General features: G+C 37.3%; 1 protein-coding gene across 1 annotated transcript in view; it reads right to left on the minus strand.

Annotated features, from left to right (window-relative positions):
- Nucleotides 1–18,206: 18,206 nt before the first annotated feature.
- Adss (adenylosuccinate synthetase) overlaps nucleotides 18,207–27,008 on the minus strand; it is a 52,886-nt gene continuing 44,084 nt past the window's right edge. Inside the window, exons 9-10 of the mRNA XM_083137751.1 lie at nucleotides 26,052–26,172; nucleotides 18,207–23,072 (exon numbers count right to left, since the gene is read on the minus strand). Of these exons, the coding sequence (XP_082993877.1) occupies nucleotides 23,020–23,072; nucleotides 26,052–26,172 (174 nt within the window). The 3' untranslated portion in view covers nucleotides 18,207–23,019. The remainder of the gene's footprint in view (nucleotides 23,073–26,051; nucleotides 26,173–27,008) is intronic.

Raw genomic sequence — 27,008 nt, forward strand, 5'->3', positions numbered from 1 at the left:
TTTACCTTTACCTTTTTTTTATAATAAAACAATGGTAATGTGAATTTGGATAAAGCTTTAGAAATAACCCCGTTGATGAAATCTTGTGTACGTTACTGCTTTGCTGGAATAATATCGAAAACATGCACAAAGAACGGACAACAAAGATTGATTGATTGATTTGGTGTTTTAAGTCCACTTTATGCACAGTAAGGCTAATCGGGACTGGACCTACAGTTTCAAGTGGGATCCGAACCACTATGTGCCTCTACCAGGCAGGGACGGCGACAGGGGTGGGCACGGGTGGGCAAGCGCCCACCCAAAAATTCCTGTGCCCACCCGATTGCCCACCCAATCAAATTCAATAAGTACATATACTTGGAGATAGCTATATGAATGATTCGATAAGTAAGTGTGTTCTGGTGTTCATAACATGTATGAAATGTTCATATATTATCATCCCATAAAAGCCAATTTTGTCATTAGAAAGTGAAAGTAATTACTAGAGCTATTGAAATAAAAACTGTGATTAAAAGCAGTTAGTATGCTTAGGAGGCTTAAAATGATGCAGGGTATGATCAAGATTAGATCAGAATTTAGGTTGAACTTGAGGACTGCAGCTCCGGGCCTCCACATATGTATATATATAAATCCCGGCCTGGGTATGGTTAAAATAATCTTCAAATAAACAAATAAAAATATCATCTTAGCGTTACTTCCTCCGGCAACACAATACATTATTTCGACATTTTAATTATTATTATTAGAATAATTTAATCAAGAAGACTTAGATGGGCAGGCCATGTGACACGAATGGTAGAGGAAAGAATAGTTTACAGGATTCTTGTTGGGAAACCTGATGGTAAGAGACCTGTAGGAAGGCCAAGACGAGAATGGAAGGATATCGTTGAGATGGACCTAAAAGAAATCGGCAATGATGGGAAAGTTTGGATTGATCTTGCCCCGGATAGGGACAGATGGGAGGCTTGTGTTGCTGCAGCCATAAACCTTCGGGTTTAAGTATGCTAGAGAGTATAATATAATTTTAATTAGCTCTGCATTGAAATTCCAGAAGTGTCCCCTTTTTATTTCATAACAATTTTTATATACCTGTTATCTGGAAATATCAATATGGTATGCGAAATATCAACTTTATATTCATTCTACTAATAAGAAGCAATCACAATAATCACTGCAATACTGAAGTGAATAAATTTTAGTAAACCAGTTATGTATGGAAAAAGCTACAGAATTATTCAATTACTAATGAGTGGCTTATCCTATTTAGAAATCTCGTCCCACACATAAATTTTGCCACATGAATCAGCCGAAAATGTCAACAGAATCTGTAGATGCAGTTGAAGTAAAGAAAAAAGTTGTCACGAAGTATCCAGAAGACGATTTTGTTAGTTTGTTATTAAGCCCACTTTTATGCTCAAATAGACAAATCGGGACTAAACCTACAGTTAACGTGTAGTCCGAACCAGTGTGCATTGTGCTCCCACCAGAGGAGGGGGGAGTAGAACACGGGACCTCTTCATTATAATGCGACAGCGTTATGCCGTTGGGGAAAAATATACAGAAAGAACTCGCACCAAACATTTATTTTATTTTGGCATTTTATCACAACAGAAGATGCATCCATTTTAAGAGGGTGATTGCCTGAGACAAATATTTGAGACTTTTGGAAAACAACGTCATTGTTCACGGAATTAGCTGCCTTGATCCACTAATGAAACTCTGTGCAATTGAAACTACCACCTCAACTTTCTGAGAGATATGAACTAATGAAACTCCATTTTTGGAAGAGTAAGTTGTGGTTGATTTGTTTTGTTTAGTCTTTTGTGTTAATTTTGATAATGACGACGATAAGGTTCGATGGTGATTAGATGAAAGTAACGAAGGGGCGAAAACAAACACATGCTGACACTCAAAATACAAACCCTCATAAATTATTACTTTGACAGTGGTTCCAAACACCAGGGACTCGTTGCCCTGAATGAATAAAGTTTCCAGGGTATGCTGCACAGGGTAGAGGTTGACATTCTAGTGTGTTCGAAATGGTCACACCATACAACCCAAGTCATTTATGAAACATATATGAATTATTATTGGCACGGTGATCAACTTCGATGAATTCTTTGTGTCCTAAATCATTTTGTTACTTCAAAAAATATGTTCATGTAACCATACGTGTATTGCTTCTCCTGCATAAGTAACATGACAGTTCCGAAAACAAATAGCAACTTAGCTAATAATCTCTTCAATTCTGAACAGATTTTTCAATCTTACTTGTTTATTACTTATGAGTGATATTTTGTCAATATAGCCTTTCATTAGCCTAGGAATACTTCCATGGACAATGAACAAAGAATTTGTCTTCCGTGTGTGCTTTAAATCATTCCTAATAAGACGAGCCAAATATTCAGTGGCGGCGATTAAGAGGAGCGGGAAGTAGGGGATGCAGTTCCCCGCCACATTTTGCCACTTTTTGCCCCCGCACTATGGCCTCTTTATGCTAAGCCTTTTCTACCAAGAAGAAGTATATTGTCCTTGCCCCTCAAATGTTGGCACTCAATCGCCGCTACTACAAACCTTGTAAGCTAACAAAAGTGACCCCCAAGGAGTAAGAAAACTCTTTCAGTCAAAAACTTATACGATGAAAATACTATGCTCAGGAACATGCATTTAAATTACGATAAGCTTCACGATTGTCTACCATCGCACTTTCTATCATTGACACCGAATACATAAAATCAAGTATGTGCCTTGTATTTGCAACACAAGCTTAAACCTAATTCACATTTATTTCACTGTATTAACATGCATGAAAGAATGTGATTAGAATGTATGGCTGGGGTATGGCTGCGCATGAAATAATTGTGTCCATCAGAGACAAAGCGAAAGGAAATGAAACAAGATGCGACAATAGATTAGAAAAGATAAAGAGGAAAAAGAGAAATGGAAAGGGAAAAGAAGTAGGAGGAAAATCGGGAGTGTAAGAGAGAGGGGGATACATACGTCTTACATACACATATACACTAGAGCATTCCCTGACATTCGCTACGAGACTCAGCGGCAAGCGGCCCGGCGTCAGCGCTTGACTTTCCCGGTGAACGGGTCTGCTACAGTCTGTTTTTTTTCGATCTCCTTGCCTTCGCTCTCTTTCCCTTTCTGTTGACGTTGCAGACTGACACCAGTATAATCCTCCCTCGGAAGTTGTGTTGTGTCGTGTCCGTGTGTTGAAGATTGTGGCTTAATATGGCACTACAAAAGTTTACATTACAGAGGATTTATCCTGTCGAGTGTTACTTCGGAAAGAGGAATTGTGGAGAAGTGCGACGACGTTTTGCAACGAAATTTCCTGGTGTTCCCGTTCCACATAGGACCACTATATTAAACCTTGAAAAAAAAAGTTTAGAGTAACAGTGTCAGTCTGATTAAAAGTGGAAAGAAAAATGGGGAAATCTAAAAATAAAGTATACAAAGACAATCCGCACACCATCCGTGAGTTAAAAGAGAGTATTGTACAAGAAATCGGGAGAATTACAGTAGACGAACTTTCACGTGTAAATGCCAATTTCCTTCGGAGATGCCAGGAATGTGTTGCAGCAGAGGGACATAATTTTCAACACCTTCTGTAGTCAAGGTTAGTACACAATATGAAGACTGTAATTTTAATAGCCGACTTTAGCGACTGTCGCAGACTGTCGCACACCGGGAAAGACAAACGCTGATGCAGGGCCGCTTGCCACCGAGTCTCGCAGCGAATGATTTGATTTGATTTGATTTTAAAATTTTGGGTGCGTCAGCACTAAGGCTATTTTGCACCCGTCACACTATACGGGGTCCAGCCCCTTACCGTTTCACATAACAACTCTAACGTTGCTTAATTAAAATCATAAAATGTTAAAATATTAAAATGTTCTGACTTTCGTTAAAAGCCGAGGCTGCAAAGAACACTCAGCACAAATAAGGACAAAACACAGGACAACACAAACAAAATTATACTGGCCATGGGGCCAGTCGCCAGAGCCTCGTTAGTCTGCAGTCCAGGGTGTACTACGTGGAAGTGAGGTTGACTATTGGGTGCACTATGTGGAAGAAGCACCCCTTACACCCCCAGCGAATGTCAGGGAATGCTCTGTATATATGGTCTTACATTTATATTGCCCACCCTAATTTATCAATAAGGAGTTTCTGCCCACCCGGTCGAAAATTTCTGGTGCCGCCCCTGCTACCAGGTTCGAACCCGGGACCCCTTGATTACAAGGCGGACGGACAACAAAGAGTCTCATCTCTAAGGTCACTGAACTGACCCAGCAATCCCCAGAACACAGAAATTAGTCCTACTTGTTATTTCGTTTCCATTTCTCATCGGCTTTCGTCAGCTACATCAAACTTTTGCTCCTCCCTCGTAGCCACGCAAATCACTGTTCATAGCATTGGTAGTACATTAAAATCTTCAATTACAAATCGAATTTTAAATGATGGACAGTCGATATAATATATTGTATATTTTATAATATATATATCGTATGTGTGTGTGTGTGTGTGTGTGTGTCTGCTCCGTCGCCCGCCCCCACCAATCTGCAGTGATTTCGCACCCTGGTGAGGGATCCCAAAAGTCAGTACCGGGCGAAGGGGGGGGGGGGCAGTCGGGAAATTACTAATGATCGTGCTTAGTAGTAGTTTATTCTTGACATTTTCTGATCAACGTTCAATTTTACACTAAGTATGATAATGGAAAACAAGCACACAAACTGTATTTTTGAATGGCAGAAAATGCATGATAAATACATTCCGTATATAATTATTTTTGTACATATAGCATGTATAACGTTTATATACAATTTAGCCTGTTTTACACACACGCAACATGGAGCGATGTAAAATAAGAAAATATATATGCAACATGTTAAAACTAAATTGTGTACGTATTCAAAGTTTCTTTAATAGATATATATATACACACAACATATGCTATTGAAATACAATACCTTATCAATTCTTCGACCTCATAATAAAAAAACAGCAAAATTTATATAAATTGTCTCTCAAATGTCACACTCCTTTTCCTCAAAACAATTGTTCATGCATTTAAGACAAAGTCAATTAAGAGAAGTCTTACTTGTCTCTCTGGTAATTTACTATGCATTACAGAAAACCATATTGAGAGCGAAGCGAGCAAGAACATTTTTAGATCCATTTTAATTCAAACTGAAAAGAATATTGATTTAATAGGGCGCAAATAATTTCACGGGGCGCCATGGCATTCTCTCTTTTACAACTTTTTAAAATTTAGATCGTTCGGCGTCCAGGGTCAACTCCCGCCGCCTGCTAGCTACTGCTCTGAACTTGAGACTAAGAAAAGCAGGTATTGCGAGCGAAGCGATCAATAAAATTTTTCGAAATACAAATTCATTTGCATAGAATTTGAAATTGATGTGGGGCAAAAAGGTGTTTACCCAGCACAGCAGAGGCGTCGCCTGAAGGGGGTTCACGGAGCACACGAATCCCCAACCGAAAACGGAAAATTTTCAATTTCTTTCCTTTTCTGCACAATACAACACTGCATTTCAATATACTTATTTTACAAAGTAGCTTTTTTTTAGTTCATAAAGTCTTCACAATGCTTCAAATTTCCCAATTTCCCCCGACTGTTGACAAGAAAAGATCACCAGGTTAGGCAGCGAGAGCCCGGGGCACATCTGGCGCTGTGAGCTCCCTCTGCTGTATTCTTCCTGTGTTGAAGCCGTTGAAGCCTATGGTTGAAGCTCTAACGAAAGAGCCGAGCCCGAGAGAAACCAAGGAGAAAAATTGGAAATTGGAGCACGGGCGCCTTCCAAAAGAACACTGTCAACAGATGGCAGCAACTGTTCGGAGAATGCCGATAGCGGCGGAGGGACGAGGTATTTTATTTTTCCTTTCGTTTAGCTTCTGTACTGGGGAAAAGTAAGTAGTAGTTAAGATATAATGCAAGCACTGTTTGCATTGTTATAGTAATTCCTAAGATCTTCGATGTTTTAGCCTAATATCTTTACATTTCAGTGAAATGATTTCACCAAAACCTCCTCAACAACTCCATTCCAAATAGCTGTCGCGCAACCAAAAACATTGCATGGCGAAGGTTTTAAGTTCTAAAACACTATCTTCAAAAGGAGCAGAATTACATTTACATCGGTAGTTAAAATGTGTTGCTTAAAGCCTTTAGATAATGGACATGAGTCAAAACGAAAGAAGACTAAAACACTGTTAGCAGAAAATAATATTTATGTTATCTTGGTACACATGTAAAACGAGTATGGATAATTACCAGTTACATATCTTGGGAAAAAATTATAATTGCAATTCTCATCATGAAATTTGAGCATTTACAGAGACTTACGAATGAAATATATGGAAGCTGCTGTGAAATTACAAATAGCTATTAAAGAAATCACATATTCGACGGTATCATGATTAGCAAAAATGAGAGCGGGGCTTAAAAGAAAAGCAAGAAAAGGAATTTCCAAAACTAAAATAAAGAGAAAAGTAATTGTTTATTGGTTTGGCTTATTTTACTTCGCTTTTCTGCCACTTTTGTCTAATCGCCAAAATGAGGATGAGTGATGACATGATGAAGGGACATTGACAAAGAACATCCATGCCCTAACTGAGATTCGAACCCTGGACCCTTAGAGTTGTAGGACGCTGTGCTAACCAGTCTGCCATGGGGTTCAGCGAGGAGAAAAACAAGGAATTTCAATAATTTGCAAACGAATTTTTGCATTGTTTAACTTGGTATCTTTCCATGTGTTTGAGGGAGTCTTTTCACGGGGGGTTAAGCAAACATGATAATTCGCAATGAATTAAAATTGGCGTGTATTTTGTAAATGAATGGCTTATTGCAGAAAGGGACCTGAGTCACTTTGCACAATTCTGAGAAAAACAATGAAAAATCGTATAATATTAATAGTGTAAGAAAGAAATGTGCCGTTGTTGGCTCAAATATTCAACATAATGAATAGTTAATTTTGCAACCCTCAATGCACCTCCCTGCAGTATGCTGCTAGACACAGTGGAGATGAAAAACTTAACTCCGATACCTCAAAAATGTGACTCAGGTCCCTTTCTGCAATAAGCCATTCAAATGTATTTTCGCTAAGCATTCTGGCAGTGTGTCCACACAATGCGCTACTAATACAAGGTCCCAGATTCCTATCCTAGATTGATTGATTGATTTGCTTTATTTTTCTTCGCTTTTTGTGCCACTTTTGGGTAATTTGCGAAGATGGGGATGAGTGATAAGATGAAATTGATGAATGGACACTCGCAAACATCCATGCCCAGGCCGGGATTCGAACCTGTTCCCCCCTTGGCGTAGTAGCGCGATAATAATAATAATAATAATAATAATAATAATAATAATATTTTTATAATTGAGTTTGTTTGAATTGTTGTTCTAAGTCATTTTATGCACAGAAAGGCTAATCGGGACTGGGCCTACAGTTTAAAGTGGGATCCGAACCACTGTGCTATGTGCAAAGGTGTAACCACGATTTTTTGTCTGGGGGTAGTAGTAACCTAACCTAACTATTCTATGGTAGTAGTAGTATCAAAGACGTTATTATCCTCGTAAACTACGCAAAAGAGGGGTAGAAGTCGGTGTTAATGCATTTTGTGTTGGAACAAACAATTTGAAATATTATTTCCAAAACGTTGAATTTCACATTAATAAAGAAAATCAAGCACACAAACTGTATTTTTGAAAGACAGAAAATGCTTGATAAATGCATTCCGAATATAGTTCCTTTTTTTTTACATGGGGTCTATAACATGCGTAACTTATAGCTAAAGGCCTAATAATAATAATAATAATAATAATAATAATAATAATAATAATAATAATATTCATTCATCCGTTGACCCATTTCTTCATGGGTATGGATTTCGTCCATGTACGATATATGTTTTACACATATGCAACATGGAGCGACGTAAAATAAGAAAATACATATATTCACCATGCTAACATGTGTACGTATTTTATGTTTCTTTAATGCATTATGTGAAACATATATTATTTAAAATACATTACGCAATTAATTCATCCATCTCATAATATACCAAAAGTTAAAATTACATAAATTGTCTTTCCAATGTTCACGCTCCTTTTCCTCGAAACAATTCTTCATGCATTTAAGAGAAAGACAATTAAGAGAAGTATTACTTCTCTCTCTGGTAATTTACAATGCATTACAGAAAACAATTACGCAATGCGAGTGAAGCGAGCAAGAAAATTTTTAGATCCATTTATTTTGCAAGCTGAAAATAATATTGATTTAATAGGGAGCAAGTAACTTTACCGGGGCACCATGGCATTCTCTCTTTTACAACTCTTTTCATTTAGGTTGTTCGGCGTCCAGGGCCGACTCCCGCTAACCCCTAGCCACGGCTCTGAACTTGATAAGATTACGAAAAGGAGGCAGGGAATGCGAGCGAAGCGAGCAAGAAAATTTTAAGAAATTTATTTTTATTTGCATAAAATTTGAAATCGAGGGTCACAATTGGTCCTTGCAGGTGCCCTTGGCCGTCAATGTTTGCCTTCCCTTTCCCCCCTAGAACTGACTTCTGTCCAAGGCTGGGACGTCATCAGTGATGTGCGTCTACGCGTAAATAACGATAGTCTACATTCTACACGTAGACTATTTTATACACATAGATTATGTAATCTACGTAAACAACATGGCGAAAGGTCATAACTTAGCAAAGGGCGCCGCGGAATTAAAAGAAAATTATACTGCGTATGAGTTTCTGATGTGTAAGGAGAACTTTTCATACTCTTTCTTCCAACTTCGAACAATTTCTCACCTAGAAAGAAACCTAATATAGGAAATATTCTAGTGTTTTATGGGAAAAATGACTACTCTTACCTCACGACTGCCATCTGTTGTTGTTTTCTGCATACTATTTATTTTCTTCCATAGTTGATAATAGAAGAGATGAGAAATTTTATTGTAAATAGGATTCTTTTCATTTCGTTAGGAACCAATATAGTTGAAAATGTCACTTTTGTTTCATGAAACCCTTGAAAATTAATTTTAATGCACTTTAGATTGTCTACGTAAACAACAATCCAATGTAATCTACGCGTAGATTACGTGTAGACAACGCATGTAGACGTAAACTTATAGTCTACTGCACATCACTGGACGTCATGCAATGCCCCCTGCCTCCCTTGTGGTTGCGCCACTGGCTATGTTCCTCCACTGGGTAACGAACCCGGGACACCTTGATTACAAGGCGAATTGAGTTTTGGATTAAACACAATTTTACGTGTAATTAATCAAGATATAATCATTTAAAATTACTGTTATAATTATTATTCATACTCTGAAACAATCAAATTACAGGAACTCTTTTTCGAAAAAAAAAAGAAAAGCGTTTCCCTCATCGGAGATTGAGGCCCGTAGTATCTCGGAGGCCCTGGTCCCTCCCCTCTGGCGGCGTCACTAAATTTATTGCTTACCATCCCCCACCCCCAATTCCAGACGCCGTGCCCCTAAAACTGTACCAAACCATCTTTGGCAAGCAGTGGCGTGCCCAGGATTTTCGAAAGGGAGGGGTTATGTATAACTTTTCTTGGTAGTCAGCCCTCATTTTGTCATATTTTCTTACCTTTGATGTTATTTTTTTTAGGAATACTGGGCGAAAGGGGGGTTATAACCCCCATCAACCCCCCCTTGGGCACGCCACTGTTGGCAAGTGATCAAGTTAATCAGCTCATATAATTAACTTTGTAGATTTGAATGCTAAGTCTGACCATACCTACAGTTCATGCCTTGTGAATACTGTGACGGTACTATTAACGAAGGCCACGGACGCATGATTTTACATCATCCTTCCTTCCCCGTCCCAACTATTCTGATAAGAGCAAATATATATTATTTTCTTATATTATTGAACCTTTTAGTTACATTTTCTTTATTGCATTATATTGGTATGTATTTATTATTTTTCCATTTCAATAAAGCGCGCAATGTTCACGCTCGTCAAAAATTTTGTGACGCCTCATTTGGCGTCACGCTGTGTGTGTGTGTGTTGGTTTCCAACAAACATCCTGGACTGACGTAAAAATCTATAATTTACTCTACCGATAGCTAAGATATATTTCAAACTTCCTTGCAAAACAAGTTACAATGTAAAAAATTGTACATTTATTTTTACAAAATATTTTATTTCAACATTAAAAGTTCAACATTGTGGAAATATAGTTCAAGATCAATTCTCGAGTTATCAAAAACAAGGAGAGATAGAAATTTTCTCATGCTGCCATCTAGTATTTTGCGGAGAAGTTAATGAACTTGGCGCGAACATTCAAACATCGATATGGAACCCCACATCGACCGCCAAAGCTCGAGCAAGAATATCCAGCAAGGTATTTCAGAATATTCAAACGGGCGGGATCAGTGGCGTGCCTAAAGTAGATTGGTGGGTGTCATAAACCCCCCCCCTTTGGATCAGCAGTTCTAAAAATAAAATAATAATAATAAATGCTGGAAAATATGCAAAATATAGGGTTAACTACTAAATTGTAAAGACATAACCACAGTTTCGGAAATCCTGGGCAAGTCAGGGGGATGGGGGATTAATTTCTAATTTTTTTGGAGGTAGATTTTCTAGGGACACATTCGGAAAGTAGGCGTTCTTGAATATTTAGGGATGTTGAAAACCTGGGGGCAATTATATGTAAAGGGGCCCAACATGGTGTCCTTGAAAAGCAACTGGACCAGTTTTTATAAAAAATATTTAGATTAACAATACATAATGGGATCGCCATTAGAATATTAAAAACAACTACTTCTGAAAATGGAATATGTAGTATAGTTATTAATATTGTATTTACATTGCTTAGTACAGCAGGTACAATGAAGTTCTAGAAAAAATAGTCAAACAATATTGAACTTATACTTTAAATGAACAAATGTTTTCTGCTTCAGGACATTGCATCCTTTCAGAGCAGCTTTGTCAACCATCATCTGAATAACAGATTGTAAGCAGGTGTTGCCTCTGTTGTGCTACCAAGTACATTGCCACCTCCAACACACTGAAGTTTGTATTTTATTTTATTTTTTGCCTTGGATTATCGAGACTGTGTTCATTTCTTCAAATTTTAATGGCATGGTTGAGATCTTTGTGAAAGTTGTTTAAAAATTCAAACCTAAAAACAAATAAATTTAGATTTCATTCAGAGCTCATTTGAAAGATGCAGAAATGGGAAAGCAGAGGAAATGTCAAATTAACCCAGAATGTCCTCTCAAACTTTACTCCTTCCAATCTAAATTTTGAAAATTGCATTTAAAAATATGGGGTACTGTTTACATAAAGGGAAAAGTAACAAAAAATAAACCCCATGTGTTTTCTTTTAAACCTTTGTTGCCTCTGTACTTGCCAAAAGCTCCCAATCATTATATTGATTTTAGGTTCCCAAAGGGGTTCAAATCTGGGAAGGCTTCCTGGAAGTCGGTGTGGCAATCTATTAATGAAAAACATATTGCATTTCAATACAAAAACATTATGACATTAGGCTTCATTGGATAGGATCTTTTTACGCTGTAAATCCTCTCCAGACAGATTGTTTATTGGGTTCTTGGGGAAGCAAGATTTTGAAAAATAAGTCACTATGGCCCCCTTAATGAACCAATATGAATAGAGAAATTCTAAGATGTAGCAGTGTTTATGTACTTACAACCCTGCAACATTTTAGCACCTGGGCTACCAAGTCATAACACCACTCCCTGCATTTCCAGTGGTTATTTTGTGTTATATTCTATGAACTCTTCATGTAAAAAAAACAACATAACTTACAGAAATGATGTCCCTGTGATTGGTGCATTCACAAGCATGCAAGTGTCCTAATTCCATCTGGTTCTGGGTAGTATGCCAGTCACATCTTCACCTCACATGTACACAATAATTAAGTACGTGGGCTGTTCAAAGAGACTGGATTTTATCAATACAAATGTTATTACCTCAATTACAACATTACACGTGCTTGTCCCCTTCAAAGCACTCCCCCATGCTTGCGATGCAATGCTCCCATCGTTTCTGCCACTGTTCGGACAGCTCCTGGAATGCATTTTTGGGGATAGCTCTCATCTTTGTTGTCATGTTCTGCTGAATTTCTTCTACACTTGCAAAATTACATCCTTTCAAGGTTTTTTTTTCCCAACTAGAGAAACATAAAAAGGTTCGCAGGAGCCTAGTCTGGAGAGTAAGTTCGGCAGGGCATGGCAGTTATCACATGAGCAATCAAAAAGTGGCCGACAAGCAGTGATGTGTAACTTGGCTCGTTGTCATAGAGCAACAACCAACTCAGGTTTTTCCAGTTGGGCCTTTTTCTGCACACAGCAGCCCTCAACATTGTGACATGGCCCGATCCTGATGTCAACTTCCTCAGCAATCTCAGACAGTCAAAACGAAAGAGTTCCCCAGTTTAAAGCACGATTTCACACAAACACACTGCTTCCGCCTGGTCCATCATCTTCACTGCTGTGAAGTGAATGCGACATGTTGACTTGGGTGGCTCTAACCAGGCTACTGGCAAGCGAAGCATGATGTGGCAAGCAACAGTGTGCTTTCGAAGGTTGCCACTAGAAAATGCCACCTGCTGGAACTCGCTATGAACAAAGAAAGGTTCGTGCACAATGACCAAAAAGTCCGGTCTTTTTTTTTTTTTTGAACAGATCACGTATTTTACAATGAGTGATTAAACTTATGAATTTCATGGGGAGAATTCTTTATTAAACTTATACAATACCCAGGCTACAGCAATTGCACACAACGCTTGCATTGGCATAATTATAGTTTGTGAAAAGGCTTGAACTTGTACAAAGTAAACTGTGACCTCTGAAGGATTGTAATAATCAGCATTTTGTATATTTCACTAAAGTTTGTAAATCATGATACTTTCAACTAATGATGCAACCTGTTCATTTGAATCATAATAGCGGATATTTTGCATTAACTTCGTAACATCTACACACAAACATATCCTAAGCACATTAGAAACTCTGGTATTGAGCCTCTCCCATTGCCAGGTTACATAAGCCTTTATCCATTCGTCATTCAATAAATTGCAAGTGGTGACTGGTATTTGAATTTCCCAGGATAAGACCAGAGAAAAAAATACTTGAATTTTCATCCCACAAGTATCATGTGAAGAGAAAAACAATTTTCGTCTATCATGTGTGTTGCCACAATCTCCCCCCCCCTAAAATATCCTCACACACAGCACCTTTACTAAGGAATGGGTAAGCACTACTTTATCAGTACTGATAATACAGGGTCATCCGTTTGAGATGTCAGAAAAGTAAACCTTTATACACAAGAGGTTAAAGTACGTATCTGTGAGCAGCTTGTTGTAATATAAGCACAAAGGATGTAAGTTTCAAATGAGTGGAGGTTTACAGACTTCGGCCACATGGCGGCACCAATGTGTATGGTAACAAAGGTGATCACGTCACAACAGCACACACAGTGTGTCGTATGGTATGCAAAATTTTCCAGTATTACATGCATGCTACTGCCGCCACGCAGCTGAAGTCAGTAAACCTCCACTCATTCGAAACTTACATCCTTTCTGCTTATATTACAAGCTGCTCAGAGATACATACATTAACCTCTTGTGTATAAAGGTTTACTTTTCTGACATCTCAAACGGATGACCCTGTACTTTTCTTTATAAGCTATTTTCAACATGACACAACTGTAGGCACAGCCAAAGGCAAATTGTCCATCACTATTTTTATTCTACATCGTGTTATTTTAAGGAATGAAATTCTGTTTCTGATGTTTCTATTTCAAGTCATGATAATGACAGTGTGAAAAAACAGACTGAATAAAAATGGTGATGGACAATTCGACTACCATTACTTTTGCCGCTGGGTGTACATAGCAGTGCTACACCTTAGGATTCTTCTTTTAAGATCTGTTCATTCATTGTGCTGGTCAGCATATTCAAACTGCTTGTTTTGAGTAAAAAAATTCCCTTCCTACGAGAAATACATCACCTCAATACAGCACTTGCTTCTACTTAATATGCTAAATAATAATAATTCTATGGGTATGATTTCTGTGGTACATATTTGCACAATAATTTTCTCCTTAAAGGAACAACTTTTGACAAACCAACCACCCAACACTTGTATTGCATTGTAACACAAGCATCTGATATGTACAGCTGAAGGGAAGGTAACGGAAACGCAGTAGTGTTCTGTGTAATTGGCATCAAGTATTGTTCTTCTGCAGTTTGATGATCACACAAATCAATTACTTTGCTTACAATGTCACGTGCTTCACTATGTAGAGTAGCACCTTTCCCCCTTACACCTGCCATAACTCCTAGGACACGAAAAACTGACACAAATCAACTTCCACAAGGCCAATGACCACAGCAGAAGACTACCTGCTACCCAGCAGCATATAATCTGGGTCACCTAGGTAATCGGAGATGACCCGGCTATATTTTTTTAAAAAGTTGTTTTTTATTTCATCGCAATATTCTTCCGAACCAATCTTTGCTTCCAGCGTGCGAATGTTTTCAACCATTTGCCACGGAATGTCTGTGAGGCTTTTTCTCCAGCTGGTGGAATCTGGTGAAGTCAGGGTGAGATTCCACCGGCTCCCTTTAAATCCCTTAACGGGAGGGGAAGGAAACACTGCTTCTCAGGCACAGTGATTCCGTGGCAAGGGTAACCTCCTTCTGGAGAGAGTCCATCGGTCGCCCTCTCCACCCCAGAACCTTTTCAGTTCCCTCCGCTGGCACCCTCTTCTACTATTCTTCCCCGATGGCCTTTGTATCCTAGGAGCTGTGTTGTTTACGACAGGGAAATTTCTCAGGAAACAGAATTCTGAGTTCACAAACAGAGACCTTCACAAGACCCGGAAAAAACCCATCTGCGAGGAGGCGCGCCTACAAGAATATGCAACATGCACGTCAAGCCCAGGTGTTCGACATCGCGCAAGCGAGCTTCACGTCACAGTTGTGCATAGGTATCGATGCCTGCCAGGTTTTTTTATTACCCGGGTCTTAAGAAGACCCATGAGACTCGATGTACGTTCTTGCAAGTAGAAGCGAGCACTCCTTTCAGTGTTGCCAACGGCCATTATATTTCACTACGCATGGAAATATTTGAATTTCTGCGAGGCGCAGCGCAGGTGCCTTGAGGTTGTATAACCATTGGCGTAGCAGGGGGTGGGTGAAGTGGGTGACCACCCTGGGCCTTGCGCATGTAGGGGCCTTGCGTCCCATGAGGTTGATACGAAAAACGTAATAAATGGAAGTGAGAAAGATAGAAAAGGCTAACTTTTGTGGGCAATAAAATTAAAACATTTTTTTATCTGGCTTTATATTCTAGTTTAACGTTATAATTTGAATGAATACGTCAAATCAGAGGCGGGCGGGAGCTCTAACCATAAGGGGCCATGGTCTGTGACATTTACATCCTACAAACTTTGAAATGAGGAAACAAAGAAGGACTCATTAAATAATATATAGGTTATATTTCAAGATTCTTACTTTGTATTTCTGATTTTTTTAAAAAAAGTTTAGCACATTTAAGGATATTTTAGTTGTCTTACTGCCTAAAGAACATCGGGACTGGACCTATAGTTTAAAGTGGGAACGGAACCACCATGTGCTTCCACCGAGTATCGAACCCGGTACCCCTTGATTACAAGGTGACGACACTACCACTGCACATAGGGGAGGACCCCCCAAAAAGTATAATGTAGAACCACCACCAGTCACACAAAGTTCCAAAATATTTACGATGGCACTTTTTGCGAGACTTGGTTCGTACTCCTTTACAGGTGACAGCAGTGGCAGCAATTAGGGGCGGGACCGAGAGAGTGCAGTTGTCCCCCCCCCCACTTTTTGCCACCTTTGCACCACGCTAACCTCATGTACCAAGGGAAATTAAACTGTCCTTGCCCCCCTACTTTTGGAATCCAATCGCCGCCACTGGGTGTGAGTGATACAAATGTTTTCTATAAGGAATAAATGTCAAATTGATAAAAGTGATGAACATTTTAAGTGCTCCTTCAGCATTTTAGAATCTAAAAGTTGGCAACGGTGACTGCGTGACTCATGTATCTGGAGACGGTGCAAAACCGGAATGAGCGTTTGCTGAAGATAAGCGAGCTTCGTCTTGCAAGGCCTTCCCGTTACCCGTGGGCTTTCGATGCTTGTCGGGTCAAAACTCAGGTATATAGTTTTACTCGCCTGCCCGACCAGCCAGGCGGGTCTAGTAAGCGATTCTGGCCGCTGTGCAGCCCTCTGTTCACAAATTACGTACTGAAAAGGAAAACTGAAATGGAAAGTAGAGAAAATACATCTATCTGAAAATGCGCGAAAAACAGGGAATTCTGAACAACATTTGCGAACCAATTCTATGTTGATTCTCATTTTACGTTTGCTTCAGTCTTCCTGATCTCTGCTATTTCAACAGATATTGTCAAAGGAAAAAAAAAACTTTAAATAATGAAGATGAAGGTAATTAAATAAATTAAAACTTGAACTAGAAATTCATGAAATTACACCGACCTCCATTGCAGTGTGTTAGCACAGCTCCCTTCGACGCCAGAGCTTCAGGGTCTGGGCAACGGTGTTCTTTGTCCCTTCATCGTCATATCATCACTCGTAGTGATTTGCCAAAAGTAGCAGAAAAGCGACGTCAAATAACAATTTAATCAATCGATTAATGAAGTAATTAAACTATTTATATGCTTACTTTTTTCATTTTTTCATTTTAAAATGTGTGATTACTTTCTTTGTAGCCTTCAAAACCAGTACTTCTTTCACAGAAATGAATCACTTTTAAAAGTGAAAGTTATCCGAAATAAATTATACATATACGTACACATATATTAGGTAATTTAAGTTGCTTCCCCCCTCATTAGATTAATAATGATCATAATGATAAAAGATGTTTCAATGTAAAACATATAAACAAAAAGCGCAATGATTCCAACTTATAGAACCTCGCGCATCACAGGGAATATAAAGCTGGGAAAGGGAATTCTTCAGCATCCATAAGGAATTTAATTCTGTGTCAAGCAGGAAGGAACTACAATAGAAGATTGGCGCAGGGAAATGAATGCGTGTTGTAGCGATTCGAGAATTTAATATTTGTTTAGCTGTTAGTGGTTTAGTATTCATGCTAGTGCTGTGTTTACTGAAGTTAAAGGCAATTAGTATAATGCAATATTTGCGTGTGAAAATATTTGGAACGGGATCTTTTCCGGAGAAATTGCAAATAGTTAACGTAGTTAGGCCAGTAGGATCTCTTGTACCACAAGTCTTGAACTTAAACTTCCGTGTATAAAAACAAAAATCGAAAATGCACGAGTAACTGGGTACTGGGGTAACTTGAATTTTACACCAATTAATATTGAGGGTTTTTATTTCACTACGGCATTCCTTTCATATTCTTTGTTACAGGTTTTCCTATAGATTTATTATATTTTCTTGATATATTATTTGAAATTCTAAACGTAGATTAACTGCAAGTGTAATCACAACAATTATTCGACAGTGGTCGCAACAATAAGGTAAAATTTTTAACACATATATTCATAAATCCTGTATGGATGTTGAGGTAAATTTGCAGAGAGACTTCAGGAGTGGGTGGATGAATCAAGTGTCTGAGATTACCCACTAGTTAAAACCAGCATACGCCACTGCTGCTACCCCTCATTTGGGGATCTTATTGTGAGCTGACATCTGTATGCAGTGGTGTATTCTGAAAATTTGACCTGGTTTACCATAACAATTCTTATATCTTGTATAGATTTATAATAATATGTAATAGAAATAAAACACAAATGCAGGCATGCAAGTTAAAGAAAAACAGAAGTCAGAATACGCCACTGACAAGCTGGCTTATAAATGTAGTTTTCTTTGATTAAATTCAGTGGAAATAGAAAGGAAATTGTTGTTTCACTACTTTGAAACGTTTATGGTCTACAACATTTCACAACGCAAATGAACTGGATGAAAATACAACAATTTTTAATTCGAGTTCCGATTAAATCTACTCTCAACACTTATCAACTAAATATGAACACAATTAAAAACTATTAGAACAAAGGAAATAAATATATTACGATTCCTACATGTGAGATACGATGTAAAAAAAATTGACTTTAAAATCAAATCTAAAATAAGAAAAACTATGAAGAAATAAGTACAAATAATTGTTGCATAATTATTATTATTAGATGCAATACATCAGGCACCATTCTGGCATAAAAATAAAATAAGACAAAATATACATAATGCAAACACAATAGTAAAGAATTCATCACCCAACACAATTTAAGTATTGTTTACTTCATGTACATTTGACACTAAATAGTATGAAACCAACATAGAAGCAACGCTAGAATAAAAGGAGGCATTCATTATTGTATATTTTATTTAAACTAATACTGATTTTGTGCATAATAAAACATCTCCACAAGCAAATGCAGGACTGGAGGTCAATCTCCCAATTCTATACTTATAAATATTGTGTACTGTAAAAAAATCATAACACATCAACAAATATCCTTCGAAGCATTTTTGGTATTACTTTATCTGAAATTACAACACAAACGCAACAATATGGAATGTTTGCAACCACACAATGAAATATTGCAATGAAAGATCTGACTAATGAATATATATAGTTTTTTCTGCGGAAAAAAAAATTAAGGAAGAATAACAATGGTGCAATCTATAAAATAAACAAAGGGGTACAGGAGTTCAGGAAATTTTAAGCCTTGTCAGCAGTTAATTTAGGTGACAAAGTGTTAAACAATTAAACTGGCAAAATCAGTAGAATTACTTACAAATGACAGCAATCAGTATGCCTTGCCTGAAGGAAAGTTAATTAACATTTATCCCATTACAGATACATTAATTATGTTATTCATACTTATGCCATGTTAGGCATATTATGCTGTGGTAATTGAAGTCCTAAGTCTAAGCATTCAGAGAGGAGTGCCAACTGAAATTGGTAGATACAATATGCACCACCCTGTATAAAAAGAAATACAGGGCTTGTTCAAGGATAATGTGTGTTTCATGAAAGTGTCATCTGACAAATAATGTGATAAAAACCAAACTCCATGGTACACCAGGACCTGTGAGAGCGGCTTTTTTTTATTTATTAAGTGACATGTGGTCAGCGCATCAAGTCCCATCACCACTGATTTCTGGCTTTCGTGACCAGAGCCCAGTACTTCTATTCCAAGCAGCTCCCCAATTGTTCTCATGATGCTGGGCCAACACTCAAATTTGGTGCTCCCACCGGGAATCAAACCTGGAACCGCTCACACAAAAGCAAGAGTGCTAACCATTTGGCCATGAAGGAGCCCAATAATGTGGCAAATAAGATGAAACACTGAACTCCTGGGAATGGCAAACTTTTGAGACCCTTCGCAGCTGTTATGACATATTTGACAAAATACAGGGTGGGCACAAATATGCTTTCCCCAATAAATGAAGAAATAGTTGTTTTAGGGAAAGCGACTTTGTGCCCACCCTGTATATTACTATTTCAGCTTATCCTCATGATACAAGGCCACGACAGAAATATCATGGATTAAACCTGGGACTACATGGGCAAAAGTTCAACATGATACTTTATCATCTGTAGCCAAATTTTCACAAATTTAAACTCTTTGGTAGCTTAAGTGACAAGTCATTGTTGCCTCCATCTCTCTCAGACTAGCCCATTTTCTTAATACCTTGCATCATGTTACTTCACAGATAATGCTTCTTTTTATGGACTGAAGGTACCCATACCACTTTGGTGTGAAAGCAACCTTAAACAGTATCTGCCACTTACTGAATCTCACATTGCCACATGATAGTAATGAAAAACAGAAGCAATCGAGTGTTGTGGATATGTTTATACAAACATGTTGCATATTCAAATCAATGCTTATGAAATTATAATGTAAGAACAAAATTATGCAGCAGAAATATACAAAATATAAGCAATATGCACCTCCTGCTATCTAATTTGTAAACATGTGTAACAAATGTGGATTTTTCCTCGGACACTGAAGGAACAAATTAGAGGAAAGTGCAGTACAATAAAGCCCAACATTTACTGTTCACACATGTTCAAAATTGTAAATATTGCAGTTAAAATTTAACACTGCATCAGGCTGATTAATATTTATCTCAAACTCTTAACAATTATATTGCATTAAAATAAGATAAGAATATATGGCCAGTTTGAAAAGAAACACTCAATTTATTAACCACTAATTAAAATATAATCTTAAAATGAAGATGGAATCTGCATGATTTACTGAATTTGTTGTTTTACGTCCACATTATGTCCAGATAGGCTAATCAGGACTGGACTTACAGTTTAAAGTGGGATCCGAACCACTGTGCCTCCAACCAGGTATCGAACCTGGGAGATGGAATCTGCATCTTGTCCATCGAAGTAAAAATAATTCTCATGATTCATTTGCATATCTCTAGCACATGCATAATGCAATTCTTCCTTAAATTGAACTACTTATCCAAATTACACAATTTGGTAATTTTCAAGTAGTCTATGTTGTAAACATGGAATAACAGATGTAATACCATTCTGCATACTGTATAGGGTATCCAGATTGCAGGCCAGTATCTCCAATTAGATTTGAATTAATCTTCACTAATACTGAAAGATTATACACCATCAGCTTTGGTCCAGACATACTTTCTGCATAACATCTTCATATGAGCAAACAGATATTACATATAACATGCTTCTTCAATGAATAAATTACCTCTATTATTTAACATAGGAGTGACAGTATAAAAACAGCATCATATGTGCTTGAATGTAATCAAAAATTGAGACTCTACCTACAGTTTAAAATGGGATCCAAACCACTATGTGCCTCCACCGGGTATCGAACCCGGGACCCCTTGATTACAAGGTGATGACGCTACCACTGCACCATCGGGGAGGCCAGCTTGCATTGCATTGTCTTTGACCTTCTACTATTAATCTCTTTTGACCCAGCTTACCTAGTGAAATGATGGCATGTGATATAAGTTATATCCTAACTAATTTCTATCCTCCTATTAATTTTGATGACTCACTGCCACTATTCCCAAACAGCCATTTGCAAGTTAGAGATAAGATACACAAAAATATATATATAATTTTGAAGCATCATGGATCTGGTGTTTATATATATATAAAAACAATAACTTTGTATTCTTCCCACAGAGATGAATGAACACAATTAGGGCAAGGATAAATTTCATCCCAGTGAAAACACTTTAAAACCGTGGATCCGGAATTAACATTACATTTATGCACAAATCTGAAAACAATTTCTCCACAATTTGGTGCATTCTAAAATGTAACTTTCCAATAACAACTTCATTAAAATGAAAGTCATTAGAAAAAAAATTATAAATAAATTTATCAATTGTGTGCTACAACTATCTTGTACATCAAGCACAATTAAATCAGGTAGCAAGTAAGTAATCTGAAAAATACGACTGAATATAAAAATAGCCTGTAAATTGTTACAATAATTACACAAAGCATACACTGTCAGTTTTGAAAACTAGAATCCTCTTGAGCATGATGAGAGATTTTTCAGTTCCATCTCAATCATTATTATGCTATTCATTACCTTCCGTGCTTTCTTTTCCACAATATCTACAAGGAGTGGCCAATTTTTATAGTGTTTTTTAAAATTTATCTCCATAATTCTACAATAACAATAATAATAACAATAGTAAGTACAGACATGTAGTTCAATTCAGGATTGTTAATGATTTGGTGGCTACTGAAGTAAATTTGAACATTCAGTAATTGATGCTTCAGTTCGGAGGATTAACTAACAATAATTTATAACCATTGTCATACAAATTCAAATATGGAAGGGCATAAAAATTTACAATTTGATCTGTATGTCTTAATTCAATACATGCCTACAAATATAACATTTAATCTGTGTTCAGATCAAAGAACCACGGGACCGAGACAGACATGCATTAAAAAATACACACGAACTTACAATACGCATTTGTGCATAGAAACATGTGTGAACAGTTTCACTTCACAATGAAAAATTACAATATTACGGTTATCGCAAAGTGGTAAGAATACATAATGTTCAAAACTACAATGCCTTATGCTATTCTCTAGAGACAATCTCATTATGCTAATTTCATCCCACCACCAACAAAATCTTAATGAAACAACAAATTGTGATTAGCTAATGTCAAAGATAGATAACGCACAAATGTAACGGAACAGATTTGTTGACACTTGCATACTATCTTGTACCTCCAGTCTGCAATATCTAGCACAAATCTCTAGAAAAAACAATTTTCACTCAATTTCATTTCTTCCTTTATATACACAGTTGTTATATATTTACATCAATATATAAATAACATTTCTGCCAAACACAGAAATACTGATAGCTCACCAGCCTTATGTGACTGTATGAATAGCTAAAAAAATAAGCCGGCATGGTCAAAAGTAGTGATACGCAAAACAAATACTGACTCATCGTCTCTTGCACACAACCACTCAAACAATTTCACATTTGCTTCCGAATAACAAATCATACTGTATACAAACAAAGTAAACCGAATTGTCCATCGGGAACAACAATTGTAGAACCCACAAACAACAACAATTTTCACATATTTTCTTAAAATCACATTTGAAGGTCTTTATAGTTTTCAAATTTCCACAGTTACTCAGTTCTTACGGATTCATCCTTTTACATGCACAATTTTTTTTCAGATTTTTTTTTAAGCAGGCCAGAATATGTCCGCAACAAAATATATATTGAAGGTTCACTTGCATCTTGAAGTTAATTTGGACGGTGTGGAAACTGACTAATACGAAAGCCATCCCACTCCATTCCCTCCTCCCTTTTTTATATTATGCTTTAATGTTCAACAACACAAATCTGCCGTGATCAATGTCTCTGCATTCACATCACAATTTCATCTGCGTGAAGATCAGATGCTTAGAACATAGTGATTATTGATTCTCGGTTCTTGCCAACTCCAACCCATCTCACTGAAAAATAAATGTAAATAGTATACTTATGTGCTCCCTTTCTCACCACCGGGGGAGAGGGGTGTCAGAACCCTGAGGCTCTTAAAAATTGGGACAGTAATTTACAAAGAAATCTTTTGAAGATTAACTCTTTACTAAGATGATATTCAAATAAGGAAAACTAAAATCAACAAGCTGGAAAGAAAAACAAAGGGGGAGGGGAAAGAGGAACAGGCCATAATTTGTACAAGATTGTATGCAAACAAAATTAACAACAATCAAAACAGGTATAATAAAACAAAACTCAATCTTGGTTTTCAATAATGGTACAAAAACACTGGTTCTACAAATAACATTATACGAGGGTCATCCAGAAAATAAAGACAGTTTGGTTATACAAAATGAAAAACAATATTTATTGGAAAAAAACCAATTCTGTTACATACCTGAAGCTTCCTTCACTTCTGTTCATAATCACCTCCTACATTTAAACATTTGTCGTATCTGGGCACGAGCTTCAGAATTCCCATGTTATACTCTTCTGCCGCCAGTTCATTAAGCCACGTGGTCACTGCATTCTCCAACTCTTCATCACTTCTAAAACGTTTACCGCCCAGAAACTCTTTCAGCTTAGGGAAAAGGTGGAAATCGCTAGGAGCAAGGTCCGGACTACAGGGTGGATGATCAAAAATTTCCCATCCGAATTGATCCAGCAATTCTTGAGTTGCACCAGCAGTGTGAGGGCAGGTATTGTCAGGCAGAAGCACAATTCCTCTTGAAAGCATTCCTCGCCTCCTGTTTTGGATGGCTCGCCGTAGTTTTCTTAGTCTCTCACAATAACGATTTGCATTGATTGTAGTGCCTTTTGGCGGAAATGCGCCAGCGGTCTTTTGTTTGAATGCAGTGACCACGTGTCTTAATGAACTGGCGGCAGAAGAGTATAACATGGGAATTCTGAAGCTCGTGCCCAGATACGACAAATGTTTAAATGTAGGAGGTGATTATGTAGAGAAGTGAAGGAAGCTTCAGGTATGTAACAGAATTGTTTTTTTCCAATAAATGTTGTTGCTTTTCATTTTGTATAACCAAACGGTCTTTATTTTCTGGATGACCCTCGTATAATGTGCTCATAAGGAAACTCTTAATGAACAACTGAGCATGTATACATGGGCCAGTCTAGCCTTGTCCCAGGGTGTAAGATTTTCCTCTCTATTCTTTCTAGTGATCATAAGCATCAAAATGAAGGACTGCAATATGTAAATGCAAATACCTTAAATTCATTCGAGATAAAACATTTCAATGCAACAAACTGAATGACTAAAAGCTATATCCCTATCTACAATAATCCGAATCTGAAAACTTTGCACATGGAAAAACAAAATAGCCCACATGTGAGTAATGATTAGAAATACAAATGTTGTTACACCTGTACACATGAAAGTTACACTACTTCTTGTATCTTGGCACAATGTGGTGGCTACTTTCAGGCTACTCTGAGATAAAGACAAAAGTCAAGTATAATTCCAGGTTTTCAGACCAAAATTTCCAAAATATCAATGCTAAAAATAAAATCAATTGGTATTCACATTCTTCACTATTAGCTGTGTCTTCTAGATAATGTTATTTTATGCATCTTAAATTCAATCTGCATGGTAACAATAAAGCATAATGTTATAGTTTTCCTGCATTTAAATTTTTTCATCTCTGTCCCCTGAAAAATGTAAAATCAAAATTCCACTGAATCCCCACCTCCTTTTTTAGCCTGAATTTACAAATCTCTTCAAAATTCTTGGCTTCCTAGATAAAAATAGCAAATTAATCTTGATAAATATAGATCAGAATCTTTATGAATTTCTATATTCCATGGGATTTGCATTACTTGGTGATACAGATCTTTAACATTTGTGAAGAAAATTCACGTAACAGCCATGCAGAATTCCTGGTTAGCAGACATCCTGTACAATTGAAAATATTTAGTTTTTCAGTCAGCCCTAAATCTCACATGCTACAGTAATAATTATGGCTCTGAAGTTATTGACAAATCATATTTTTCTATAATTGATTGATTGTTTAGTTTATTTTACTTCGCTTTTTGTGCCACTTTTGGCTAATTTGCGAAGATGGGGATGATTGATGATATGATGAATGGACACTCGCAAACATCCATGCCCAGACTGGGATTTGAACCCGGGACTCCTCGCATCGTAGCATGATGTGCTAACCACTCTGTCACGGGGGATGGCTCTATGATAACTGAAAACAATGCTAACTTGATATCTGTCAGTTTCCCTTCAGTTAGAACCAGAAAACATTATGTATTTTTATTTTGCATTATTCGACCTTTTGGTTCATTTTTATTGTATTTTTCTTCATTTTTGAGGCTTATTTATCTCCTCGCTTTTTGTTTCACGAATTTTAAATGCATTTGCTACGATAACTTACATAATTAAATTTCCTCACATGGTCCTCTTACCAATTGAAAATACAGCAACTGGAAAAGCACATTATTATTTTTAACTGAAATGTTTGTCAATGCATTAAATAATTAATTGTGGTCAATTTATTTTTTCTCCAGCAAACTTAAAATGCTTTATGTGAAGCATACTTTGAGGTTACCTTGGTAGCCTCTATTATCGCTTTAATCTGTGGATTTCAAGTAAAATTAGTCACAATATTTACAAGAATATAATCTGATGTACAGTATTTTCAGATGCTGGCCGACTACTATATCGTGCAAGGTCCACTCTGAAAGGATGACACAGAAAAACCTTGTGGTGTATATTAGGTTACCTTAAAGTAAAAATAAAGAAAACTCCAGTAGCACTTAATTACTTTTATCCCTTTGCTTCAGTAGTTTTAAAGCATTCAAGTACTCTTGTAATTTATGCAAAATTTCAGCTTTCATTATCATAGTGAAAATTATTTTAGGTCATTTTTTGACATTTTTACGTCATTAACACCCACAGAATTATGAAAGTGTCAGCACCAAAATCAACTTACCAGGAATATCAACAAGCTCCTCAATCTTCTCTATGTACTTTTTTGCATTTTCTGGAAGATCATCAAATTGCCTGATGTTTCCAATGTCAGTATTCCACCCTGGCATGGTTATGTATTCCAGCTGTAACGTGAGAATTCAGATCATGAAACCTCTACAACTACTACTGAATGCCAAGAGGAAAGTTAAAAGTTGTGGTTACAATTGAAACGGCTATTACAAGTGACATGCAAAGAGACATGTTAAATTAACGAACTGAAAGGTGCGACTCAACCAGTCATCTATCTAATCTTGGGCATTCCATTCCAATGCTCTACCACTAAGCTACCAAGTTAATCTCTGCTACCCACACCGTTTCCACAACTTATACCTCCGTTTATGCACTTACGTTGAATTGAATACACTTCCCAAATTGTGAATCTGACTTTTTTGACAAGTTTTCCACTTTAAAAGACATAAAAACACTATAAAATTCAAACATTCATGGCCGCACAAGTCAAACTCAGGCATTGCTAACGTTACAACAAAAAGGAACTGAAATATTTACGAATGGATGCCAAATTCACAAAAGGCAAAAGGTCACAATACAATCTCGATTGCACTTCGTCTATGGACGTCTTTTCCTTTTGACAGGTGTCTACCAAAATAACAAATCCAAAATTCTTGTCTTCTTCATGACCTTTCTTTCCCTTTTCTTGACCTATACTTATAGTGCAGAAGGCCTTAGAAAGATCGCTTCGCGGGCTTACAGCAGACAACAATATGGGGGTGTGTCTGCGAGAACCAATCAGGTCCGCGAATGAGCGAGCCCGGTTGCCACAGCTAACTCGCTGCACCCTTCTGGAAGGGTGAATGACCTCTGCCTCTTGCTACCTCGGCCTGTTTGTTCGGCTGAGGAGCAGACGACACGAGAGTATCGGCAATAGTGTGCGAGCGACGTCTGCTGTTAGCCCGCGAAA

The sequence above is a fragment of the Lepisma saccharinum genome, chromosome 16 (assembly GCF_977018435.1).
Source record: "Lepisma saccharinum chromosome 16, izLepSacc3.1, whole genome shotgun sequence".
In the NCBI taxonomy this organism is placed as follows: domain Eukaryota; kingdom Metazoa; phylum Arthropoda; class Insecta; order Zygentoma; family Lepismatidae; genus Lepisma; species Lepisma saccharinum.